This window comes from Lagopus muta, chromosome 18 (genome assembly GCF_023343835.1).
Source record: "Lagopus muta isolate bLagMut1 chromosome 18, bLagMut1 primary, whole genome shotgun sequence".
NCBI lineage: Eukaryota > Metazoa > Chordata > Aves > Galliformes > Phasianidae > Lagopus > Lagopus muta.
Window position 1 is genome coordinate 2,111,434 of NC_064450.1, and position 23,187 is coordinate 2,134,620.

At 51.5% G+C, this 23,187-nt stretch overlaps 1 protein-coding gene across 1 annotated transcript in view; it reads right to left on the minus strand.

Moving 5' to 3' along the window:
• Positions 1-23,187, minus strand: part of STX8 (syntaxin 8) — a 78,636-nt gene that overhangs the window by 15,272 nt on the left and 40,177 nt on the right. The window contains exon 7 of the mRNA XM_048965161.1: positions 13,637-13,738. Within this exon, the coding sequence (XP_048821118.1) occupies positions 13,637-13,738 (102 nt within the window). The remainder of the gene's footprint in view (positions 1-13,636; positions 13,739-23,187) is intronic.

The following is a 23,187-nucleotide window of genomic DNA, read 5'->3' on the forward strand; positions in this document are numbered from 1 at the left end:
TGCCAGGCAGGCTGGCTGCTGCAGGATGGAACCAGCAAAGCAGAGCAATTCCTTGCAGCGATCACTGCACCAATTCCTGCCTCCATCTCTCACGACCACACGCTTTTTTTTTAGCTCTCACCTTCCAAGAACCTTGGCAGAAGAGCACAAACCCCGGAGGGAAAGCAGAACCGGCCACGTGAGCCCACAGAGATGGGAAGCCTGCCTAGAAGTAACACGTTTCCTGCCTTCCTGACATCCCATTTTTTTCTCAGCCGATGCTGAACGAAGGCTTCAGAAGGGTGTCCTCCCCATATCTCAGCCAACTTGTGTCTCAGGTGAGCCAGACCACCACCACACCCAGCCCTGCGCAGAGCCGAGCCAAAACTACCCCTTACCTCACACTCAGTCCTCCCACACAAACCTTGCCAAATTAAGCAAGGAAGCAGACGACTGGAGCTCGTACATTGTAAAACCTGTCCAGTCATAACCCATAAAAATACCTGCATGCCCACCTACGGACATGTGCTGCTGCCACCAAGGGCCCCCTGCCCCCATTGGGTGCTGCTGGGGCTGGGATGCCGTTTCACGTCCAGATGCACCCAACTGCAAACGCTGATGAGAAACATTCTGCTTTGTGCTAGAACCTGCAGGACTAAAGATGAGCACCAAAGTGCCGGCTGCACCCCTTGACCTTCTCAGGCAATAGCACAGGAAAATCAGCTCTGCTGAACTGCTGCTCCCTTAGAAGATGAGCTCCAGCATTTGATTCCTCCGGTAATGAAAACTAAGGGTCTTTCAAAAGGAAGCAAGCCACTCAGATGACCTGATCAGAGAATCCAGCCTTCCTTATCTCAGTTCCCACGGAGCAATCCCCTCTCCTGCAGGACTCCAGACTCACCAGCTCCCCATTCACTTCAAGCAATCAGCGGTGCGATCTTCCGCCTGCTTCACAATCCCAGCAGCAGCTCAGAGGATGCAGCCCAGGCTGGAGCAGGCCCAGGCATCCCGACACAGGAACAGCTTTTCATCACTGTGCAATGCTGGCTGAACTAAATCCAAGATATTCCACGATATGGTTTCTCTCCCAGAGCATTAACCGCTAAGATGTGTGTGCAAATATGTTACGAATGCCCAAATGCAAGCAGCTAAGTACACAGGAGAGCAACTTACTCTGCACTCATCTACACAACTGCATTCAACCACCAAAGCAATGAGCACTTGTGAAGTGCCACAGGTGATGGCAAACAAATGAAGCATTCCAGCACGTTAGGAGGTAGCACAGAGGACACAGCAAAATTCCATGCACCAAATGGAAGTATTTGTAACAAACAAAGCAAACAGCAGAGCTACAAATAGTAACACTGGGAAGGAGGTGTGAAAAGGAAGAGATGAAGAACAAAGTGTGCAGCCCATGGAACAATAACTGTGACCATGGTGGGGATGTACAGAAGAGAAAATGGAGCTCTCAGTGAAGCAGGGCGAAACGCTTTCAGCATTTCATAAATTCACTGGCAGCAATAACAACAAAAAACAACACACAAAAACCCGTTTCCAGTCACACCAAAACTATTTACAAATCGAGGTCAAATTCGTCAAATAGTTCCAGGGCAAGAAAGAAAAATAGAGCGAGGTTTGTAAAATGCAACGAGGGAGGGGCAGAGGAGCAACCACCACATCCCTCCTGCACGGCGCGTTGCAGGAACACATCCGGGCTTCAGAAAAGTTCATTCGACTCCTGCCTTGGAGTTTTCAAGGCTCAAATCTACCCAGTGTTGTGGTGATATCAAAAACCACGGGCAGTGGGGTGTAACACGAGGCAGGTCTCCCTCTGTTTCCTCTGCAAAACGCTGCTTGGCCCTGCCAAGATGCGGGAGGACGGCAGGGCAGCGTGGTGCTGATGGAGCACGCCATGCTTAGCGCCTGGAAGGCAGCCGCAAACAGAGCCGAATTCCTGGCAAGAAGAGTCCCACAGGTCAGAGCGAAGGAGAGCGTTCCAACGCCTCGACGTGAAGGGCAGGGAGCACTGGGTGTGAAGTCTGGCCTGGTTTGGGCAGCAGGCTGAAGGACGTGGGAAGCCGAGCAGGGCAGCACGCAGCCCCGCGCCTGAGAACCACTGCCCTGCACGGCGCGCCCCAACCCTGCGCTCCAGCGAGGGCTGGGGATCAACTTTAATTAAACACTGATCCAGCTCCCACGCCACCGCAGCATGTTCTCAAAACACTGCCCCCGAGTGAAGTCGTTCTGAATCAGAAAGCACAAAGAGGCACAAAAGCTCCAAATTCACAAATAGGAACCGAGCGCTCCTTCTCAGGACATTGGGGACGTCAGTGTTTACAGTGCTGGGCTAACAGCCTGCCCCAAACCAGCCCCTCCGAGCCACTTGGCACTGCTGCCGTTACTGGGGAAAGCCCAAACGTTGCCCTTTTCCCCCTCGTTTTTGAGCCTTTAATTCAGTATCGAGGAGGGAAATAAATAAAATGCAAAAAAATATGAAAACGCCAGAAAAACATTTGCTGCTCCTTGAGTGGGAATGAGTCACTTTGGCTCTGAAAAGGTGCTTTTCCAAAACTTTCTAGCAGTGCTGTTGCCTTGCTAATGCTCCAGAGCTGAACACAAAGCGCTGTCTGCTGGGATCCCCACAGACATTATAAACGCTGCAGCAATACAACAGGCAGCCCTGCAGGAGCTGGAAGCCTCTCCGTGTTACACACAGCCCATGAATGCAGCCAGGAGCCTCTGGTTGTGCAGAGCTTACGCTTTCCAGACTCTCTGAACCTGGTGGCTCTTCTCTTGCTGATTTGGGAGAGTTACACAAACACGTGTATAAAGGGACTGTGCTAAAATCCTAACCCTTGTGCTGCGAGGTTGTGCTGCACAAAGCACTCACCTGGTGGGGCGTTTTGTGGGCAGGGAGAACATGAAGCACTCCAAATAACAGCAGCACCACAGGCTCCCGAGTGCAGGTGAGCAGGGCAGGAGGGAGCAGTTATCACCTGCAGCCATTTCCCATTATCTACATCACACCCGATCTCAAGCCATGACATGGGAATTGCTCAGCTGAGGAAGTAAAAACGAGTTTATAGAAGTTACTGATATGTGAACACTCTACTCTGCCCAATAAACTCCCCCAGAGTGCAGCTGGCAAGGCCTTAGCTCAGCACCTGCCAAGCTGTTGGTATCACTGGGTGCTCTCCAGTTGAGGCTGCACAGCGTCCAGCACCAAGCCCCGAACAGGCTCAGATCAGTTCTGCATGTTCTGCTCCAGGTGAGCTGACTCTGCTCCCCTACAGAGGGATCTGGACAGGCTGATGGCTGGGCTGAGGCCAACGGGATGAGCTTCAGCAAGACCAAGTGCTGCATCCTGCACTTCTGTCACATCCCCATGCACTGCTGCAGGCTTGGGGCAGAGTGGCTGGAAAGCTGCACAGGGATAAAGATTCTGAGGCTGCTGGTGGACACTCAGGTGACCATGAGCCAGCAGAGTGCCCAGGTGGCCAAGAAGGCCAACAACATCTTTGCTTATATCAGAAGCAGTGCAGCCAGCAGAGCAGGAGGTGATCGTCCCCTGTACTCAGCTCTGGTGAGGCTGCACCTGGAGTGCTGTGTTCAGTTGGGCCCTCACTACAAGAAAGACATGGGGGCCCTGGAGCATGTCCAGAGAAGGGCAGTGGGGCTGTGAGGGGTCTGGAGCACAGGTCTGATGAGAAGCAGCTGAGAGAACTGGGATGGGTCAGTCTGGAGAAGAGGAGGCTCAGGGGAGATGTTATGGCTCTCTCAAACTCCTTGACAGGACGTTGTGGTGAGGTGCAGGTCAGCCTCTGCTCCCAGGTAACAGTGATAGAGAGGTGATGGCCTCAAGTTGCACCGGGGGAAGTCCATGTTAGATATTAGGAACAATTTGCTCTCAGCGAGAACGGCGATGCACCGGCATGGGCTGCTCAGGGAGGAGGTGGAATCATCATCCCTGGAGGTGTTCAAGAAAGATTGGATGTGGCACTGAGGGTCGCGGCCAGTGGGCATAGAGGGGGTGGGCTGGGGTTGGACTTGGTCATCCTAGAGGTCTTTTCCAGCCTTCATGATTCCATGATGCTGTGATCAGGTGCATCCCGCAGTCTCTGAACAGGCTTGAGCTTTGCATCAGTTGGGCTCCTTCAGAAGATTTCCAAGGCCATAATTACCACCCGCCTCGTGAGCCATTTCCCTGGCAGCTCACTGCCCAACCAGCCCGTAACATTTCAAACCCACATCCCTCCCTGTGCACACACCCACAGCACGGGCAGAAAGAACGGGAGATCACCCTTCTGCCTCAACCTCTGCTCCCCGCGGGGCTGAGGACAGCAGCTCTCCTGGCCTTCCAGTTGCAGCTCCCCATGGGCTGGGGGCACACAGGGCTGACCCAATGCACCCTGCTGCAGCCACAGTTTGCCAACACAGCCAGGTCCATTCACACCCAGCGGGCCTCCCGGGGACAAAGCCTGCTGTTCGTTAATTAAGCCTAAGTGAAAGGCAGCCTAACAGCATCCCGCTTCCATCGGTGGGTGCCTCAGCCTGCACTTCAAGTGCACCGCCGGCAGACCCAGGCTTTGAGAGCTCCTTGTAGGCACAGCCCAGCTGCCCAGCCTGCCCCAGCCCTGCCGGCCGTGTTGGATGTGCCTGGGAACAAAGGGGCTGCTGTGCTGAGCACTCCTGCCCCAGCGCGGGGCTGCGCCTGGAGAGCTCTTCAGCACTTCTCATCTCATTAACGTTTCCACGAGAGATCAGAGAACACATCACAAATCCCTAAATGCAATCCCTGCAACGGAAGGAGGGTGCATGCAGAAGCAGGGAGCTCTGCTCAGCCCCTGCACATCTGCACGTGGATGGCTGTGCACCTGCCTGGCGTGAGGACTTCACCTCGAGTGGGACCCGGAGCGCAGCGCGATGCCTCCCTGCTCATTAGCGATGCCCGGCAACGCTCAGCAGACAAAGCTCTGCAAACAAAGTGCAGGGGGAAGGGGAGAGAGGAGGAATTTTTTTTTTTTTTTTTTTTTTTCAGCAAAGAAAGGAGTGTGGAGGAATTCTCCATTCACTGATCTGTAGAATGCATTAATATCCTGAGCTGTTGGCACAGCCTCCCGCGCTCGGGGGACCAACAATGCGAGCAATGACTCCGAGTCTGGGATCCTCAAATAAACCACCCCTGCTGTCATGGCCACCGGGAAGGAGAATAACAGCCATAGGAGCTGACCTTCATTTCGTTGTTTCTCCAGACCCGACTGCTAGACCTCTGTTTGCCTGTTACTAGGATCTCCTGGCTGAAAAATGTAAGCATTTCCTACATGATACAAGAGGCAGTTTATTAGGTAAATAAACCAGGCCCCGAGCGGTCGCTTCTGCTTGGTAATGAGGAGGGCAGGGAAGGAGCAGACCTCCCCGCACCACCTAGAATAACCCCAATCAATGCTCTATAACTAACACCACATGCATATTTTTAAACAGACAGTTAATGAACAAGAGAAGGTCACCGCAGCCTGGCCAACTCGTGAGCAAAGCCATTTGCTCAGAAAACTATGGGCCATAAAAATCACAGCAGGCACTGTCGGCATCATATAAAACTGTCCATCCGTGGATGCAGAAAGCAGGTTAAAATAAGCATTTTCTGGAGGCTTCTTACAAAAGGAAGCATCGGGGGAGGAGGCGTTTGCAGAGCCAACCTCTGCCAAGGGCACAAAGAAGCAGCAAAGGGCACCCATGGGGACAGCCTGCACCACTCCTCATCAGCCCATCCCTAGGAGCTGAGTGGTAAGTGGGATTTAATCACCAGGCAACGACCCAGGTAAAATAATTAAGGCCATTTTGCTCGCATGTCCTGCGAAAGGCTGCTGTAGTGAATGACAGCCAGTTTTAGGCTTCCCAGGCTTCGTAAGAATCAGACAGTTATAGAAAGCATGGCTTGGAAAATGAAGTTTCTGCTCAAACAGAGCAAACGGCACCACTTTCCTGCCAAAAAGGCAATGCTTGGTGCTTGTTGAGATAGATGATCACTGTGAAATAGCAGCTCCCGTGTTATGGGATGTCAGGGATGCTGCACATGACACCCATGTGGCACTGACCCCCCGCAGGCACACACAGCTTCACACCTGCAGCTGCTCTGCCGGTCCCAGTGCTCACCGGGACTGCACAGCAAAGTCAGAGCATGAGCTGCAAAACAAACCCCTTCCTCCTTCCAGTCCCAAAGCAAAAAGTTTCAGATGCATTTAGGTGCAGGTGGGTTCCACTCTGCCAGCACTGCACAGGACGCTGCTGCTGCATGGTCTGCAGGACGTCCAGCTCGATGAAGTGCCCCTGCTGCAAGGAGTGACACCGTACTGACATGGCCACACTGATGGCACCATGAGGGCTTAGGAAGCGGTGCAAACCTGAGCTGCAGCACGGTTACAGGAACAGCAGCACACTGTGCCCATCGCTGCAGGACAGGGGGACACCCAACAGCACCATGTTCAGCTGCAAAGCATGCCTGCAGCCTTGGGCTGGTGCTGGCCCTCAGTGGGTGCCCAGCACCTACACATGCACCTCCTTTTAAGCTCCATTAGGCTGCAGCCCCACCTTCCAGCTGTGTCAGAGTGATGTCAAAGCCATGGACTGCAATCTGCAAAAGCTGCACTTGAATACAGCACTGAATGGGGCTCTGACCACTCCACGCACACAGCCCTGTGCACAGCTCACCGTGCCTTCCCAAACCAGCCCAGATGTGCAACATGCTTTAATGAACACCCTTCTGGAAGCATAACTTCTGCCATTTGAACGCTTTGGGATGAACGCAGCATGAACCTATCTGATTTTCTCCTTTATTCACCTAATTTTAAAGCAACATGGCAGACACTACCCCGAGGTCTGACCCTCTCAGGAGGGCAATCCCCTCTCTGCAGCTCCAAGCCTGCAGCTATCCCACCACTGCCTGTCCTCCTGCAAAACAAAGCTGTAAGATCACAGCCCCTCTTGATTTATAAACCCTACTTCTGGTGGCATCTATGCATCTCAGAAAGCCCTGAAGAGACAACATAAGTGCTTTGCCCCTTGCAAGCCCATTTCTCCACTGACCACATCCTTTGTATTGTTGTGGCCACCAGTGCCCGGGGCGGGCAGTGCTGTGCTCCAGATGCAGCCCCGCTCCCTGCCCAGTGCTTTGGGTACAGCTGCACTGTGTGAGGCATGTGGGTCCCCCCAATTTAGCTTCGCTGCAGCACAAGGTCCCCAGCCCAAAACTCTGCTGTATTCCAGCCCCAGTTCAGGCACTGCAATCATCAGTCGCTGAGCGTGCTTGGAGGGAAAAGGCAGGAGGAGGCGAGTTTAGCTGTACAAATTATCACATTTCAGCACCATTTTCAGAAATACAAATTTATGATTTAATTCTGCAACATGTAGCCTTGGAAACCTAGCTGTAAAGCAGTCGCCCTGGGATATTTCACACAATTCCTAGTGTGTTTTTTTTTTTCCCCATATTCAAACACAACTAATTGCTAGGCCTTTTGGTGTGATGGACAGCCCGGGCACATAGCCTGCCCAGGGGCTCATTTCACCACCAGCCTGGTACAATATTGTTACGCGGGCTGACAGCAGCTGCTCTAAATCTCCTGATAGGTATGAACAAGCACTGATGAAGTTGGAGCTGTTTGAACAGCTGCATATGCAAATGTAATTAAGAAGATGTCTGCTGCTGTTGGCTCTCCTCTCCATGCCCCCCTCTTCTCCCTCTCTGGCACATTAGGTGCTTCCCAATGGGGGGACATTCAAACTGGTTGCCACCTCCCAGCTTCAGGCCTGAACCTGTGCCTGATTTGTGCGCTGCAAATGAGCCCCAGAAGTGCCACTCTGCGGCTTCCTCTCCCATCTTTATGGTGCCTTACATGTGGGGATCAGCTCTCAAACAGCAGATCCTTTGGGAGTTTAAATGGGGTCTGAGCACTGAGAGGACACTGCTGTTTTTTCAGCACGTTGAGCCAAGCATGTGGGCTGGGATGGGAATCACAGGGAACCAGGGTGGCTGGTGAAGCCAGGAGGAATGATGCTTACAGGGCTGCAAGTCAGTCCATTCAAAGCCAGCATCTCCAAACCTTGCTGTGTACACATCCCAGCACAGAGCAGCATGGAAGGCAGCAGCTCCTGCTGCACCCAGACCAGGGCTGCCTGCCCAGCAGTGGGGAGCAGAGCGCATCTGCACCGCTGCACCATGGAAGAAGGGAAAAAGTGATGTGAGCATTTCGAGCCTCTTTGATTAACCCCAGCAGGATGAAGGCTCCAGAGCAAACTGCAGAAAGACTAATTAGAGCATGAAGCTAAATGGTAAACAGGGTAGAAAACAATGGGAACGTTCTGAAGGGAAATCAGATCAAACAAAGCTAATCAGGTTAGGCTGGTAAGATAATGAATTTTCTAGACAAAGGAAGTGTGATAGATCCCATCCACGCAGACTTTGGCAAAGTGTGTGATACAGAGCCATGTGGGAAATTAGGAACTGAAAAAAAACAGGGGGATTAGCAGAACTGTAAGGCCAGGAAGTGGTGAAAGGTGAAGCGGCGTTGAAAGAGCGATCGGGATGGATGGAGGTCACTGGAGGAGCTCCTCGAGGAACTGTCCGGAGGCTGATCTTATTAAATGGTTTTATTAATGACCTTGGCACAGAAAGTAAGTGTGCTAATGAAACGTGCTGACGACACAAAGCTGGAAAGCGCCATCGGTACAGAGCAGAGCTGGGAGTCCAAAATGGGTGACTGCAAAGACAAATGGAGAAGGCTGAATCTGACAGGATGGAAGGGGAAGGCACACACGTGGGACAAACACTGCGTTTTGCCATGAGCCAGAATGATAATGAACTCAGGTGGAAAATTCTTATGAATGAGAAAGGCGCAGGGAGACAACCAGAGCACTGCTGGGGCACGTCAGGCATGGAGACTTGTCTGAGAGAGGCAAAAATTCAAGTAGGAAGAAGCACAAAAAAAGGACTTGTCAGAACAGGGGTTATTTTAGTAGATTTAAATGTAATGATGCTCGTCCAGCCCCACAGACAAAGCAGGGGGTGAACGCTGGGTGACTATTCAAGGCACACCAGAACAAGGGCTGCACAAGGACTAAATGAAGTATCCCTGACAAGTTTAGGCTGGGGATAAGTTTATGACCACTGTGAGCTCCCAATAGGAGTAATGGGGGGGAAGAAACGAGCTTGTTCCGGGAAATTTATCTTGAAGTGATGCTATGACCCAGAAGGCTCCTCCTGTCCTTCAGTGCTCAACGCAGTTACAGCAGCAGTGCTGAGCCCCTCACCTGGGCAGCAGGGCAGCAGGGCAGCAGGGCAGCAGGGCAGCAGGGCAGCAGGGCAGAATGGCAGCAGGGCAGCAGGGCAGCAGGGCAGAAGGGCAGCAGGCAGCAGGGCAGCAGGCAGCTCCAGCCCCTGGTGCTGCTCTAAGGCTGTTGATGAGTGTTTAGATCCAGCACCTCTGACCAGCTGATCCACCTCAACATCTCAACGCGAGCAGTTTTAAGCCAAATGCTTCAATGAATGATACAGAATGCACAAGGAGGTGGCTCCTTTGGGCCTCTGAGCTACTGAAGCAGGGAAAGGCCGTTCATATTTTGGGAAAACAAGATGGTAAGACAGCAAACAGAAGTCTCAGAATGGCTCAGCACCAAAACCGCCAGGCCTGTTTCAAAAGCTGTCCTATTAACATAATTAACGAGCCCCATTTCTGCCACATCCCTAAGCTCATCTGCTTTGAGGCTTCCTTGGTGTCTAATGAGACGCAGCTCCCCCACACTCTCCCCCTCAGCGGGACCCTTAATTGGGTCTCAGTGCTAACGAGGAGACACGGCCAGGTGGACCTGGAGGAAGCACCTATCTCTGTGACCTCCACCTCCTGCCAATGTCAGCCCCGCTCAGCTGTGGGCACAGTGAGGTGAGGAGGGGTCACAGCAGCATGCCCCCCACAGCACACACAGCATGCTGCTGGCACTGCCCTTCCCCAGGCTGTGTTATCACGTGGAGCAAAAAGGAGCTGGAGCAGAGGAAGAAATCACTCCTTTGCAAAGTTTTCTCGCAGCGGTAACGGCCCAGAACAAGCTTGTCAACACATCAGTGCTTATGGGAGAGAATAAAGAAGGGGAAAAATATAAAGCAGGAAAATACAGCTGCCAGGGCAAGGATTTGTCCCATCCAGGAGGCTCTGAGCCGCTGCAGGGGGGAGGAATCCCAGAAAGGAGCGGGCAGGAAAGGCTGACCTCATGGCACCGACTGCGGTGCTCCAAAAAAAGGACAGCACTTGTTCCTGTGAGCACACGGTGCATGTCAGGGGAACAAACCCGAGCGACTGTTTGCATGGCCCTGACTGCAAATTAAACCCATGGCAAAAATCAGTAATTAGAGCAGGGCGGCAGGAGAGGCCCAGCACGCATGAATCACGGTTCTTTAGGAGAAACATTGTGCAGTCTGGGTATCCTGCTTTAAAACTAGGAGACCTCCTGAGAACTCACACTGAGTTCACTGGGGTACTGGGGTGATGGGGGATAAGCTCAGGGCCAGGAGCTGCCACAGTGCTGCAGGGGCTGCGGGACGGGGGCAGCGGGAGGCGGCTGGATTGCATTGCCATCTGGTGGAGCAGGGGAAAAGGAGACGGATGGGAGCTGTAATCTGCGTGCTGTGTACAGACATGGGTGGTGCTGAGGTACCGTGCTGCAGGTGGGAGCTGATGCTGGAGCCAAGGGAGGCTCAGTGCTGCACAGGATGCAGCCCGGGGCTGGGAGCACAGCAGCAGTCGGGGCGGTCCTTTTCCTCTCCACACATTTTTTCCTCCTAGGAACAGGAATGGATGAGATCACAGCTGGGCTACCTCTACCAAGAAAAAACAAAACTACGGAGGGATTTGAGGGGATCGCACTGTGAAGGGACAAAGCCGTGTGCCACATCACCAGGTCTGTTCAGCTCAGGGTTTGTCTGGGGCACATTTGTTTTTCCCCCAGCACCTCAACTTGAATCACACTCCCAGTTGTTTGTTATTATACTTCTATTTGTTTATTTTTAAATGCAGTTCTTCAGAGGACATCCTGAGGGTTGAAGCTTCTAATAAAAACGTTATTGAGAAATGATTAACGAGCGTTGTTCTGCACAGCAAACCCCAAAGGTACACGAGCTGGGAGAACACGGGGGCAGGCAGACAAACCCAAAGAGCCGCTGGTAAAACGGCTCGGATGGCACAGCCAGGCCTGGAGCAGGCAGCCCAGCAGCTGATGGATGACTTGTGTGTATGGTTTGGTGAAAGCTGCGGATGAGTTTCGGAAATCTCAGCAATATGTTCGCCCTAAGATCCCTTCTCAATGCCCAGCAGACGCTGAAAGGAAATAAAACAATGCCAAGCAGAGTGCAAGCATTTGCCTGCAGATGACTGATGATTTTCAGCAATAATTTCATAAATGAGGCACATAAACTATTCCATGGCCATTCTTGCACTGCCATCAATGGGACTTCCACTGCCACCAGCGCAGGGCTGCCCGGGGACACCAAGGGAGATGGGCCCATGCTGGGCAGCCTCCATGGGCAGCGTCCCAGGGTGAGACTGTCAACAGCTCACAGAGAAACATCACTGCAAATAAGCTGCAAATGCAACAAGGCACCCGACACAACCTGGAGGCTCCAGCCAGGAGCGTGGGGCTGGGCTGCAGCTCCAGGTCGGTGCTCCCTGCTCTGCAGGATGTCACACCCATCCCTGAATCTGCCCCAAAGCCTCAAGTGGTGCTCGCATGAGAGCAAGACATTGAAATATTGATGGGAATTGGATTTCATCAGCAATACTTTGATTTTATTATTATACTGGCTGCTAACAAAGAACGCCCATTAATGTGTTACATTCCTGCTCATAAAAGGGTGATTATTCCACTGCTCATGCCAGAGTGCTGTGCTTGGATCCGCAGCCCATTGCTCCAATACATCCACTCATTGGGGAAAGAAAGAAGAAGACGTGAAGATTTCAAGTGAGGAAACACAGGAAAAGACACTGGAGCAGCACAGATCTGGGTCAGGACAGATGTGGGGAGCAGGACTGAGCATATTATTGCTGCGCAGTGCAGAAACCAAAAGTTACTGATGGCTTCATCAATTTAAGCAGTGTTAGTGGAGAAACGCACTCTGAGAAGTCACCTGGCAGATGCCTGCCTTCCTGCTGCTTGGCTTTGTTCAAGAAATACTCTTGTGTATGTGGAGGGTTTTTCTGGACTTCATACACCTGGCACTGAAAATTGCTGGTTTAAGGGTGGAAAAGGGACGGGAAGAATGCCATCAAAGCCTGCATCTTCCAGCATTACTGTTCTGAAACTCATGATTAGGCAGGGTAAAACAGCTACTCGAGGCAACATAGTGCTCACATATATCCAAATTGTTATGCAAACACAGGAAGACCTATTGGAGCAGACAGAGCAGACATGAAGAGGCATCATTTCTCACCACCCTTTAAAGAAAAATGTTTTTCAATGCAGAAAGGGTGAGAGAGGTCACCCCCGAGGCATCCAGCCTGGGATCCTCCCAGCCTTCATCTCTCCCTCCTCCTCCTCCTCCTCTTGAATTCCCCAGCACAGCCCGCATGGCCTTTAGAGTTAAAGAGACAGGCTCATTATCTAGCAGCATTGTTGGGCTCTGCATTTGCATTAAGAGCCCAGAAAGGGGGGGAAATACCCAACATGCAGAAGCCATTCCCTGCAGACAGCCTCCTGCCCCACTGTGGGTGCAGGTGCAGAAATGGAGGGGCTGCACAGGGCACTTGGCACCATCCAAGTCCAATTATTTTTAAATCAAATCGATCTTGAGTCAGCATCAGAGATCTGAAACAGTCATGAACTCTGCAGACACATCTTCAGCTCTGCCTGGAATTGGAATATGAGAAATCGGTGACAATGCCCTGATGAGTTCACTTTAACCTCTAGAAGAGACCACAGATTTCTATTTGCTCCAGCCAAGCTTACAACAAGCTAAACGTGACAGAGAAGCAAATCAGTCCCTCAAATATACCCTCAGGGCCTGAGGGACACCTCCCTGCTGCTGAGCTGGTGCCCTCACTGCTCTGCTTCACCCAGCTTGTGGCCAAGCCAGTGTGTCTTCTGCCATCACCCCCAGCACTGCAACCTGTACGCAGAACCTGCTCTCACCGATGGGAAAGCACTGCCTTGCTTTAGCTATGAAACAGGCAGCCTGGCAGAGCTCTGCTCGCCTGCGTGCAACTCGAAGTATCACTAGTGAGGATTTCATGTCTGGCAGCTCCGAGTGCCATTGGGTTGGGACACATTCCTGCAGGACACCACCAGGAACGCCCTGCGGCACCACTCCCTGCTGCGACTATTTCTTCTTTCTGGTAGCTAGCAGTTTTAAACCTCATTAACATGGACCACACGAATTACACACAGTTCTACAGTGTCCCATCAGAACATTGTGCAACACCAGAGCGAAATGGCGCAGGGAAGCTAACAGTACCGACACACAGAGAGCCTGCAGCACTGGCTGAAGGCACACAGAGGTTGGAGAGATGGCTTCCTCCCTCCATAGGAAATCTTCCTTGGGAGAAGCACAGCACACAGCCTCGGGGCATGACTTGTGCCATTGCCATTTAGTAACAGCATGGGATCTGTGCTCATTTCCTACCGCAGGACGTTGACTTTCTGTCCACCATCTTCACGTGCCGTGTCTGAGTGCGAAGCTTGCTGTCCGTGTTCTCCACCAGGTTCGTGAGGTCATCGATGATCTCTGGGGAAACAGAAACACAGCATTAACCCGAGCCCCTCAGCACTGAGGCTCCAGGAAAAAGCAGCTGCACCTCTCGGCTTCCCAGCACAACAGAGCACCACAATGTGAGGGCTGGGCAATGCCAGGCAAGAGACCGCAGCTTCAGATTCAGCTGGAAGGGACAAAGCTGCAGCCTGCTACAGCAAGACCGGCCATCCAGTACAGGAGGATGGGAAATCTGAACTCTCAGTCCCTGGAAGACAGCATCTCAGTGCTCAGAGCTCACTTGGCTGCTATGCAGTCATTGCAATGAGAAGCACTGTCTTCCTAGACGCTTTTGGGAGCACTTGGTGAGATGCCAATCAAGAGTAGGGGAGGATGCAGTGCAAGCCTCACCTTGTTCCACTGATTGGAAGTAGGAATGGCAGCGCTGCCTGCCGCCCACATGGCCCTTAGGAGAAAGGAAAGTGAGCAACATTTCCCCTACATCCATTTCTAAGAAAGGGGAAAGGAAATTTCAAGGCAACCCGCCTCACACACCTAACAGCTTTATTTGTGTCACACAAACAGGACCGGGTAAAGGCTCAGACCAAGAGCCTGGTGGGCTGATTGACTGGGGGTTTCTGAACTTGTAATACGAAAAGCCACGCTGGGGCACCAAATTTCCTTCTTGCTGACTGCGATGCTTAAATCAAGTTGCAAGATGCAGATGGTGCTTGTTCCTGGGAGCACAAACCCAAAGGGTGGTTTTCTATCTGCAGGTAGGAATGATTTTGTGCGCGTGAAAAATCGAGAGGAGGACAGCAGCCACAAACTGAATGCTATTGCAAAATGCTTCCCTCTGGTTACACACCCAGCACTTCCCCTGCTATTGATCGCTGTCCTAGTGAGTCTCGTCTGTCTTTTTGGAGCAGGTTATTCTGTGCTCCTTCAAACCTGACTTTGCAGACATCTATGCCAGGAGCAAGGCGATGGCACTGATGGGACCCCCCTCGTGCTTCCAAATCCTGCTGGCAGCTCCAGGTGTGGACCTCATGTCTGCAAGGGATGCAAGCACAATGCAGCACCAACTTTGCAGCATCAGCTCCTGCTCCAGCAGCTGCACCCCGTGCTGAAGTCAGAGGAAATTTCAACCATGTTTTACTCTCCTGGAGAGTTAAGAGAATTAAGCACAGTCCTCCTAAGAACGCCCCTCCAGCCTGCCCCACAGTGCTGCAGCATCTCCTGTGCCCAGTTCCCAGTTCAGGTGTTCATCCTCCTTCACTCCCACCCAACTTTCCCAAGTCCCACATCCGCAGGGCAACAACATTTTGAGGAAACTTTATCTGTTCCGTGTGATTCAGCACAATGGGAAAACCAGCTCAGCTCTGCCTGCAGGGCGGGCTGCCGTGGCTGCCTCTGAGTGAAAAGAAGTGCCGAAAGTTCCCATCGCCGCCAAGGACAGCACGATAAGCACGCCTGGGAAATGAGAGCCTTTCCCTTGCCAGCTCCGACCAGACCCTCCTTGGAAAACATCCTGGCACACAAACCACAGCTAAATGATCACAGATGCACACAGGAACGCTTTCTGTCATTTCCAAGCCCAAAGGGTCTCAGTGGGGACCGTGCCTGGAGCAGACCCACCTGCACGCTGCTCCTGCCCCAGGCACAGCACCCAGCAGCACAGCACTGGCAACACAGCCAGCCCTGCCCTGCCACGCTCCATCCGTATGGGGATTAAAGGATTCTTCCCTGCTACAAAGCCAACGGAAGGCAACAGCAAAGCAGGCTGTGCAGAAGCAGTGATGGATTCTTAGGTAGGCAGAGCTGCTGCCAGAGCAAACCCCCAGCTAGGAAAGCCATAAGAGCACTGAAGACCTTTGGTGGCTCTCAGTATTGCTCCTTGGCGTGACCCACAGCTCCTCTGCAAGAATCACCCTTGGGATGGAAATTCTTCTATTAGCTCCCATTCACCTGACCACGCAATAAAATAAAAATAGGCAGAAAAGTGAGGAAAGCAAAGGAGCGAGGCTTCCCCTCTGCGAGGGAGCAGGGAAGCAGGCTGAGGGTTGAAAGGCTGCCAATGACCATACAGAGGACATTTCTGTCACACTGCACTCCAAACCACACTGAAACCACTGGCACAGGCATAGGCACAGCCCTACAGGGATCCCAAGGCAGGAGGCAGAACCTCTGGCACGAGCCTGGCACTGCAGCAGTGAGCAGCAGGAGTCCCATGGCTGCTGCAGGTGGAGCATGGGTACCTGTGCTCTGAGGCCAAGGGCTTATGCTCAAGTGATTATGAACATTAATAGATAGCAATAGATGTTATTCAGCAAAGTAAAAGCACCTCCAGAGCCAGGATCCTGAATCCATCAACCAGACAAAGCCACAGCTGTTCTGCCCTTCACGGCCAGGAGCTGCAGCCCCAAGCAGTGCATCTGTGGGCAAAGGAAACAGCAAAGCAAGCAGTGATAAGACAGAGTAGGTTGCTGTATTTTGAAATATTAGACCTTTGGAGGCATATATTCTGAAAGATTTGACTTTTGGGGGCCTATGTCCTGAGCTCTGCCCGCTCCCTCTGCAGCCAGGAGCAGCAGAATGCTGCAGGCATTTCCCTGCCCTGCACAGGAGGAACCTCCTCCCATGGGGAGAACCAGGCTCCCTTCCTCCCTGCCCTCACACATGGTTTTCCATGATATTCTGCTTTATCTAAAAAACCTAAAAAGCTTCATTTGATTTTGGTGACCCCTCCCTTGGGTCACACTCTCTGTCTGTGTTGTAGGGAACCCAAAAGCCAGGCACCAAAGGAGCCCTCAGGGATACACACTCGGCCTGGAGTCTGTGCTCTGTGGAGCAGTGTGAATGGCCAAACATCTCCTTCCCAGAGCTTTCTTTGGTGGGTTCACAATTACAGACTGTTCAATAGCATTTATCAATGAGTAACCCATCTCCATGGTATATCCCACTGTGAGTATTGGAGGACTGCAGTCAGCCTCAAGAAAAACACAGAGAGAGCTGAAGCCATAACATTTTATGCTATGCAAAAAAAAAAAAACCCCAAAAATACCCTACAATAAGGCTGGAATTCAGCACAGCAGCCAAGCAGCCTTTCTCCCTCCATCAGGTCTCAGTGCTTCAGGAGGAGGTAAATACCAAAGAAATGAATCATATATTGAACGCCAACCTCTGTATGTCCAAACCCCGTAATTACATGGTAATAGGAAAGCAAGCATTGTTCAAGATGCCAGCGGTATGAAGTGAAGATTACAACTAATGGAAGCACATCAGAAACCCAGAGCACCTTTGTGCAACGCGCCAGCTGCAACGTCAAGGCAGAAAGGAGAGAAACAGTGACAACCACAGCACCAGGAACAGGAATTTCTCTGCACCCCTGCAGACAGCACCTGGTTTTCCAGGTCTGCTCAGCTCCAGGAACCCCACATCACTGCCCTCACACCGACCTCTGCCCTGCACTACTCCTGCACACTGTTGCTTCCCATGGAGCCTGCTTCCAGGATGAGCCCTTACCCACCTTTCCCAGCTCAACCGATGATATTTCATCTGTGCTTTGGCAGAACTTCATAAAATACTTCGCTAAAAGGAGCAAACCAATGTGTTCCTATTTACATTTCAGCTTTCTGCTGCTCTGCTAATTTCCAGGGGTTTGATGGTGTCTGGGCCAGCTGGGTTCTGAAGGGCTCTTCATCCCAGGAGGGATGGATTTGTAAAGAAGCAGGGGGAAGAGGGGAAGGGGAGGAGAAGGGGAAGAGAAGGAAAGGGGAAGGAAAGAGGAACTAAAGAGGAAGGGGAAAAGGAAGGGGAAGGGTGAGGAGAAGGAGAGAGGAAGGGGAAGGGAGGGGAAGAGGAAGAGAAGGGAAAGAAAGGGGAAAGAAAAGGGAAGGGAAAGGGAAGGGGAAAGTTGTCTCTGTGTCCAGCCCTGACACTGCCATGCCAAACACAGCACCTCATCCTCTCGAAGGCAGCCGTGGTTTGGAATTGCACCCCGGTGAGCAGGAGCAGCTCCAGGCCATCAGCTGCAGAAGTGCTCACCGGGTTTTTCACAAAGAGCAGCGCAGAAAACAAACAGCAGCACCGATTCCAGCAAACAGTTATTAGTGAGAGTTATTTTAAAAGCACACACTGAGAAGTTTTCCCTTTTCCAGCTGCTTATTTTGTTTTATTAGAACAAAACCCATGGACATTAATTTTAGTTGTACTTAATTGAATAATTTCTCTGGGGAATAGTTTGGGGCGAGTTTGCAAGAGCCCCTTTCCAAGAGCCATTACTAATTGGCATATACCACCGTGTCAGTGTGCCAACCAAAACAGTGCACTTTAATGTTACTGGAAGCGTTCTCAGCCCAGATGTGTTGAGAACTTGCAGTGATATAAGGCAGGCAGTAACTCTGTGGATGTGATAGAGCTCTTGCAGCATCCTCTGCCAGTTATCTGGAAGGAGATAAGTCTCCTTCAGCAAAAGCATCTCAACGCAAAGCCAGGTCATCCGTTCCTCCCTTTTCTTCCCAGCAAGTTGTATGGCCTTCAGTTGCACCAGGGGAGGTTCAGGTTGGATATTAGAACAATTTCTTCTCAGAAAGAGTGGTGATGCATTGGCACAGGCTGCACAGGGAGGTGGTGGGGTCACTGTCCCCGGGGGCATCCAAAAAGCATGGACGTGTGGCTCTGAGAGATGTGGTTAACAGTGGTGCTAGGACAGCTGGACAGGATGATCTTGGAGATCTTTTCCCATCTTCCTGATGGAAATTACTCTGTGATTCTCTAAGGCACCATTCCCTTTACTCACCATGCACAAGGCTGACAAGCACGGTCACCCAGTGCAGCACTGCTGAATGCTGCCACCCGTCCCTGCAGCACGCACTGCCCCACGGAAATGTCCATCATTCTGTGGATGACCTGTATTCTCATCTGGAATCTGAGCACTCCAGCTATACAGAGGTGAAGATGTATAGGCCACACTCTCAGCACTTCCAGCAAAGCTGTAGGTCACAGGGACAATGCTGTGGAACTGCTTTTTGACAGACTTAGCTCTGAGCAGAAAGTCAGACCACTCAGGGACCGAACAACAGCCATAAATCGGGCATCTCTAGGAAAGCCCAGAGCACAACAGTGCTGGAAGCTGCTCACATTCATACAACAACAGCCTGCCAACCAAAACACATCTCCTGTTGCGGCAGGTTTGTTTTGTGGAAGCCCACAGCACGGCATGTAAGGACAGAAGCTAATTCCAGCTCTGCTCTTGTTTATTTTCCCCTGATCCAAAACCTAAGCACAATTTCTAAAACGCTGCGTTCAGGACTTCTGCATGACAGCCACCTTCAGCTGTGCTGCCTGGAGGCAACCCCACAGAGCAATGGGGCAACAGGAGAACCCCACAAAGGACCACAAGGTGGCACATGGACAACCCCAGCAATGGGGCATCCTGAGTTTCCCAAAGCTCATTTCTCACAACATGCCTGCAAAACAGCCCCAGCTCTAACGCAGCTCAGAGCAGTGATTATAAATGGCCGGGGCCAGAATTCCTGGGGGAAGAGCAGGGAATTGGTTTTTCACACACAGGGTGGTGAGGCACTGGAATGGGCTGCCCAAGGAGGCTGTGGATGCCCCATCCCTGGAGGCACACAAGGCCAGGCTGCATGTGGCTCTGGGCAGCCTGGTCTGATGGCTGGTGACCTGCACACAGCAGGGGGTTGAAAAGAGATGATCTTCAAGGTCCTTTTCAACCCATCCCAGTCTATGATTCTGTGGCTGTACTCCAATGGGATCCATTCGCAGGCCGCGGTGCCCAGCAGGATGCAGGCAGCTAGCCCTGCACAAACTCAAGGAGGCTATGTCCAAAACACACAGCTGAGCCATTCCCCAAGTGTTAACTCCAGCACTGCTTCCAACCTGCCACAATTTTCAAGGCTTAAAAGTGAGTGAAACACTTCATGGCTGCCACAGTCCCAAAAATGAGAGTTCTTTAACAACTGGATATGAAGCGCTCTGCATTTTGAAGCAGATTAAGGGAGACTGGAAAAAATGACCAGTGGTGTTCTAGAGACCAAAAACCTATTACATGGAGTGCAACTTGAGGAGCCAAAAGGGAATACTGCTCAACGTGTTGATGTGATGCTGACTTTAGGGATGGGGTTAAGCACTGCAGGTTCCTTCCCTTCCAATTCCATTCATTTTCTGAGCACGGGGCGGTGAGCTCATGGCACCCAGCATGAAGGACACGGCCACACCACAGCTTTGGCACAGCCACTCATCTTCACCCTCAGAAGAAGGAAGGCTCTGTTTGCTTCTTTACACTAAAATATGCTATAAAACAAAACTGCCATTTTAGCAGCCATTGGTGCTGGGACCAAGCCAACCGAGCATCACAGCACCCAGCACAAGGGCACCATGCTGCGGCCAGCTGCATGGCATTATCCTCTCAGATCACTAACAAGGAGGAAAGACACTTCAGAATTGGTCTATCAATCACAAGAGGAACCAGCAAACTTGCAAGTGCTTCATAGCCACAGTATTGGAAGCAGCTGATAGAGCTCAGGTCAGTCCAGGCACCTGGGACTCATCTCCTGCTGACACACTTCATTGGGCTCCTCTGAAATCAGTGCTGAATGGAGGCAATTAGCAATGGGGACGCAGCAGCTAATGGCTCAGTGCAGGTACCAGGAACCCGCTGAGCTGCAGGGCAACAATATTCACTGCAGTGCTGCTGCAGCATTCCTCCTGCTCCTTCTCACCTCAGTCAGGTCCAACACTTGAAAAACGTTTCTGGAATGGACAGCTCAAAAACCCCACATCTGCAGCCATGGAAAAAGCTCTGCTTGCTTCCAGAAGTGCTTAAAACAACAAGGAGGGTGGAAGGACAACTTCCACAGATAAGGTGACCTGACAGCGCTGAGTCCCAGCAGCCCCAACTCATGCTTTGCTTCCTTCCCCCCTCCTTGCAGCCAGCGCCGGGCCAACTCTCCCCATGCCTCCCATGGATTCCTGCAGATGTGGCTGTGACTGAGCAGCGTGTTTGGCGTGGCCACGTGCCCACGGGTTTGTGCCGAGCCAGGGGAGGCTGCTGCACAGAGAAGCCCTCACCCAGCTGCTCCTCCACGGCCTTCTGCTTCCCCTGGTTCATCCGTTACAAGGACCACGAGTGATTAATTGGCACAAGCTGCAGAAAGCAGAGGGCTCGGTGCCACTCCGCAGCGTGCCTGGAGGACACTTCACACCACCGTGGCGAAATGCTGCTTTCACCTCCGCGCACGACTTCTGAATTCCTGCGTGACGAACTCCAGTGCAGGAAGGAAACCTTAAGCCTCCACTTTATCAAGCTGCACAAATACACAGTTTATCAAACCGAAGAGATTACTGCTGCTTACTGTGCTGCTTTTGCAGCTGTTTGCAGGCCAGCACACTGCCTTCCTGCAGCCGAGTGCAAGAAAATAACTGTGCGTGCATGGTGTAAGTCATTATTTCTAATTACTTAATTTACATCTTGTTTGTTTGTTTGTTTTAGAAAAAGTACTGGTACCAGGAAAGGTGTGAAAGATCGGGAAAAGCCCCAAGGAGTTTTTGCTATTAGTTATTGCCATTTCTCAGCACACCGGTGCCCAGCAGCTGCCCCATGGCACGGTGCAGAGGCAGCGCTCTCCCTGACAAGGATGGATACCTGCAGAGCACAGATGTGCCTCCACTATTGCTAAACCCAGGGTCTGCAGGGGCCTCCTAAGCCTAATCAGAAGGGAACACCAACGAGTTATCTGTCTCCCAGTTTAAACCAACACGCTGTTTCACTTTGCAGCCCCAGTTTTAATAAATCACAACGCCGAGCCCTGCTCTCTGCCTCATTCTACTCCTCCTGCAGCCAAGCAAGCCCTGCCCTGTAGGATCTGCCCTTTTTGACTTGGGAGGCGAGGAGCTCTGCTTTCGGACATCTGGTAGTACGGGCTCCTAAGGTCTGATCTTTCCATATGGGCTGGAAGAAAGTGAAAGATGTTTTCATCTTTTCTTTAAAAGGACAATGAATGCTTGCTGGATCATTTCCAACCCAAATAATTCCGAAATCCAAAAGGATATTAATTGATAGATGCATTGTACAAATCTTCCTGAGCACAAAGGATTGGATTCAATGGCCTGGCCGAGGCCATTGTGCCTCGCTCTAAAAAAAAAATGTTTTGCACACCATTATACCCTTTCCCAATTCATTCATGCTTTAGAGATAGGGATGTGGATGCTGATGAACAGCCGCTGCAGTCGCCTTGCACCACCTGGACCTTCTAGCGAGCAGGAGAACCCTGGGAATGAGGATAAGCCCATCTGCAGGTCCCCTCTGAAGACTGAGCAGGGCTCAGTTGGTCAAATCAGAAAGAAAGAGGCAGCACAATCAGCACCTTCATCAATTAATATGGGAAACTGGGACTCGGCTCCAAGCAAGCCCTCCCCATTCTCCACCCATCACTGCAAAGCTGCATTCACCATTTGAGCAGAAACAACGCCACAGCCATCCCTTTCCTGCACTATTTCTGCAAAGATTTGATTATCTGATACTTTTACAGAGTTTATGAAGCGTTTTCCATGTGCAGAAACAGGTGCACTGAACACCAAAATGCTACCTGCACCCCGGCCAAAGATGACACGCTTTTAAGTCCCCAGATCTTGAAGCTGAGCCTGGCTGCTAGCAGCAGTATTTTAAGACTTCAGATGTGAGGCTCTGGGCCTCAATCTTAAATTATTTTTTCAAACCCTCTTAAAACACATTTAATCCTTTGTTTTCTTTCTAAGGAGAAAGGTTTCACATCTGGACTGTCAACCTGCATTCCAAAGCATTAGCCTGGCGAATTAAAGCGGCCGAGCTGTAAATCTCCAAGAAGAGAACTTGTCAGGGCAACAGCAACTCAGCATTAACCCTGGGCCCAGTTCAGCAGGAAAGCAAACAGAAAAAAGCCCAAACAATGCAGAGAGTCCCAAGACAACAAGAAATGAATCTCACTGCCCAACAGAGCCAGGTGCCCGTACCTGTCTCTTCTATGAAGCACAAAAGCCCACAGAGAGATACCCCCAGTTCCATGGGTAGATTGTGCAGGTTGACCTCTACAGCCACCACCAAATGTCTTGAGAAAACTGCAGCCTTCCTAGAGCTGGCCTTTAGAGGAGTCAGTGCCTCATCCCCTCAAACTCCAAGAGAGCCAAGGTCCTTCAGCTGCCATTTCTCCTGGGTCTGATAGGAAAACTGTCACAAAGCAGAAGGGAAGCAACAAGAGCTCCAGAGAATGAAACTCTTACAGCCACGTCTCAATAGAAAGCAAAACTTCAGCAGCACAGATGGCACCTGTGGCAAGAGGTTGTAGAATGGTAAAAACATAAACAGAAGTATCAGTCTCACCAGTGCCCTCAGGATAACAGCACACCACTGAAGCATCTCAGCTAACGCAGCACAGTGTGAACGTAACACTTGTTGAACACTGCACCATTTATTCATTCACATT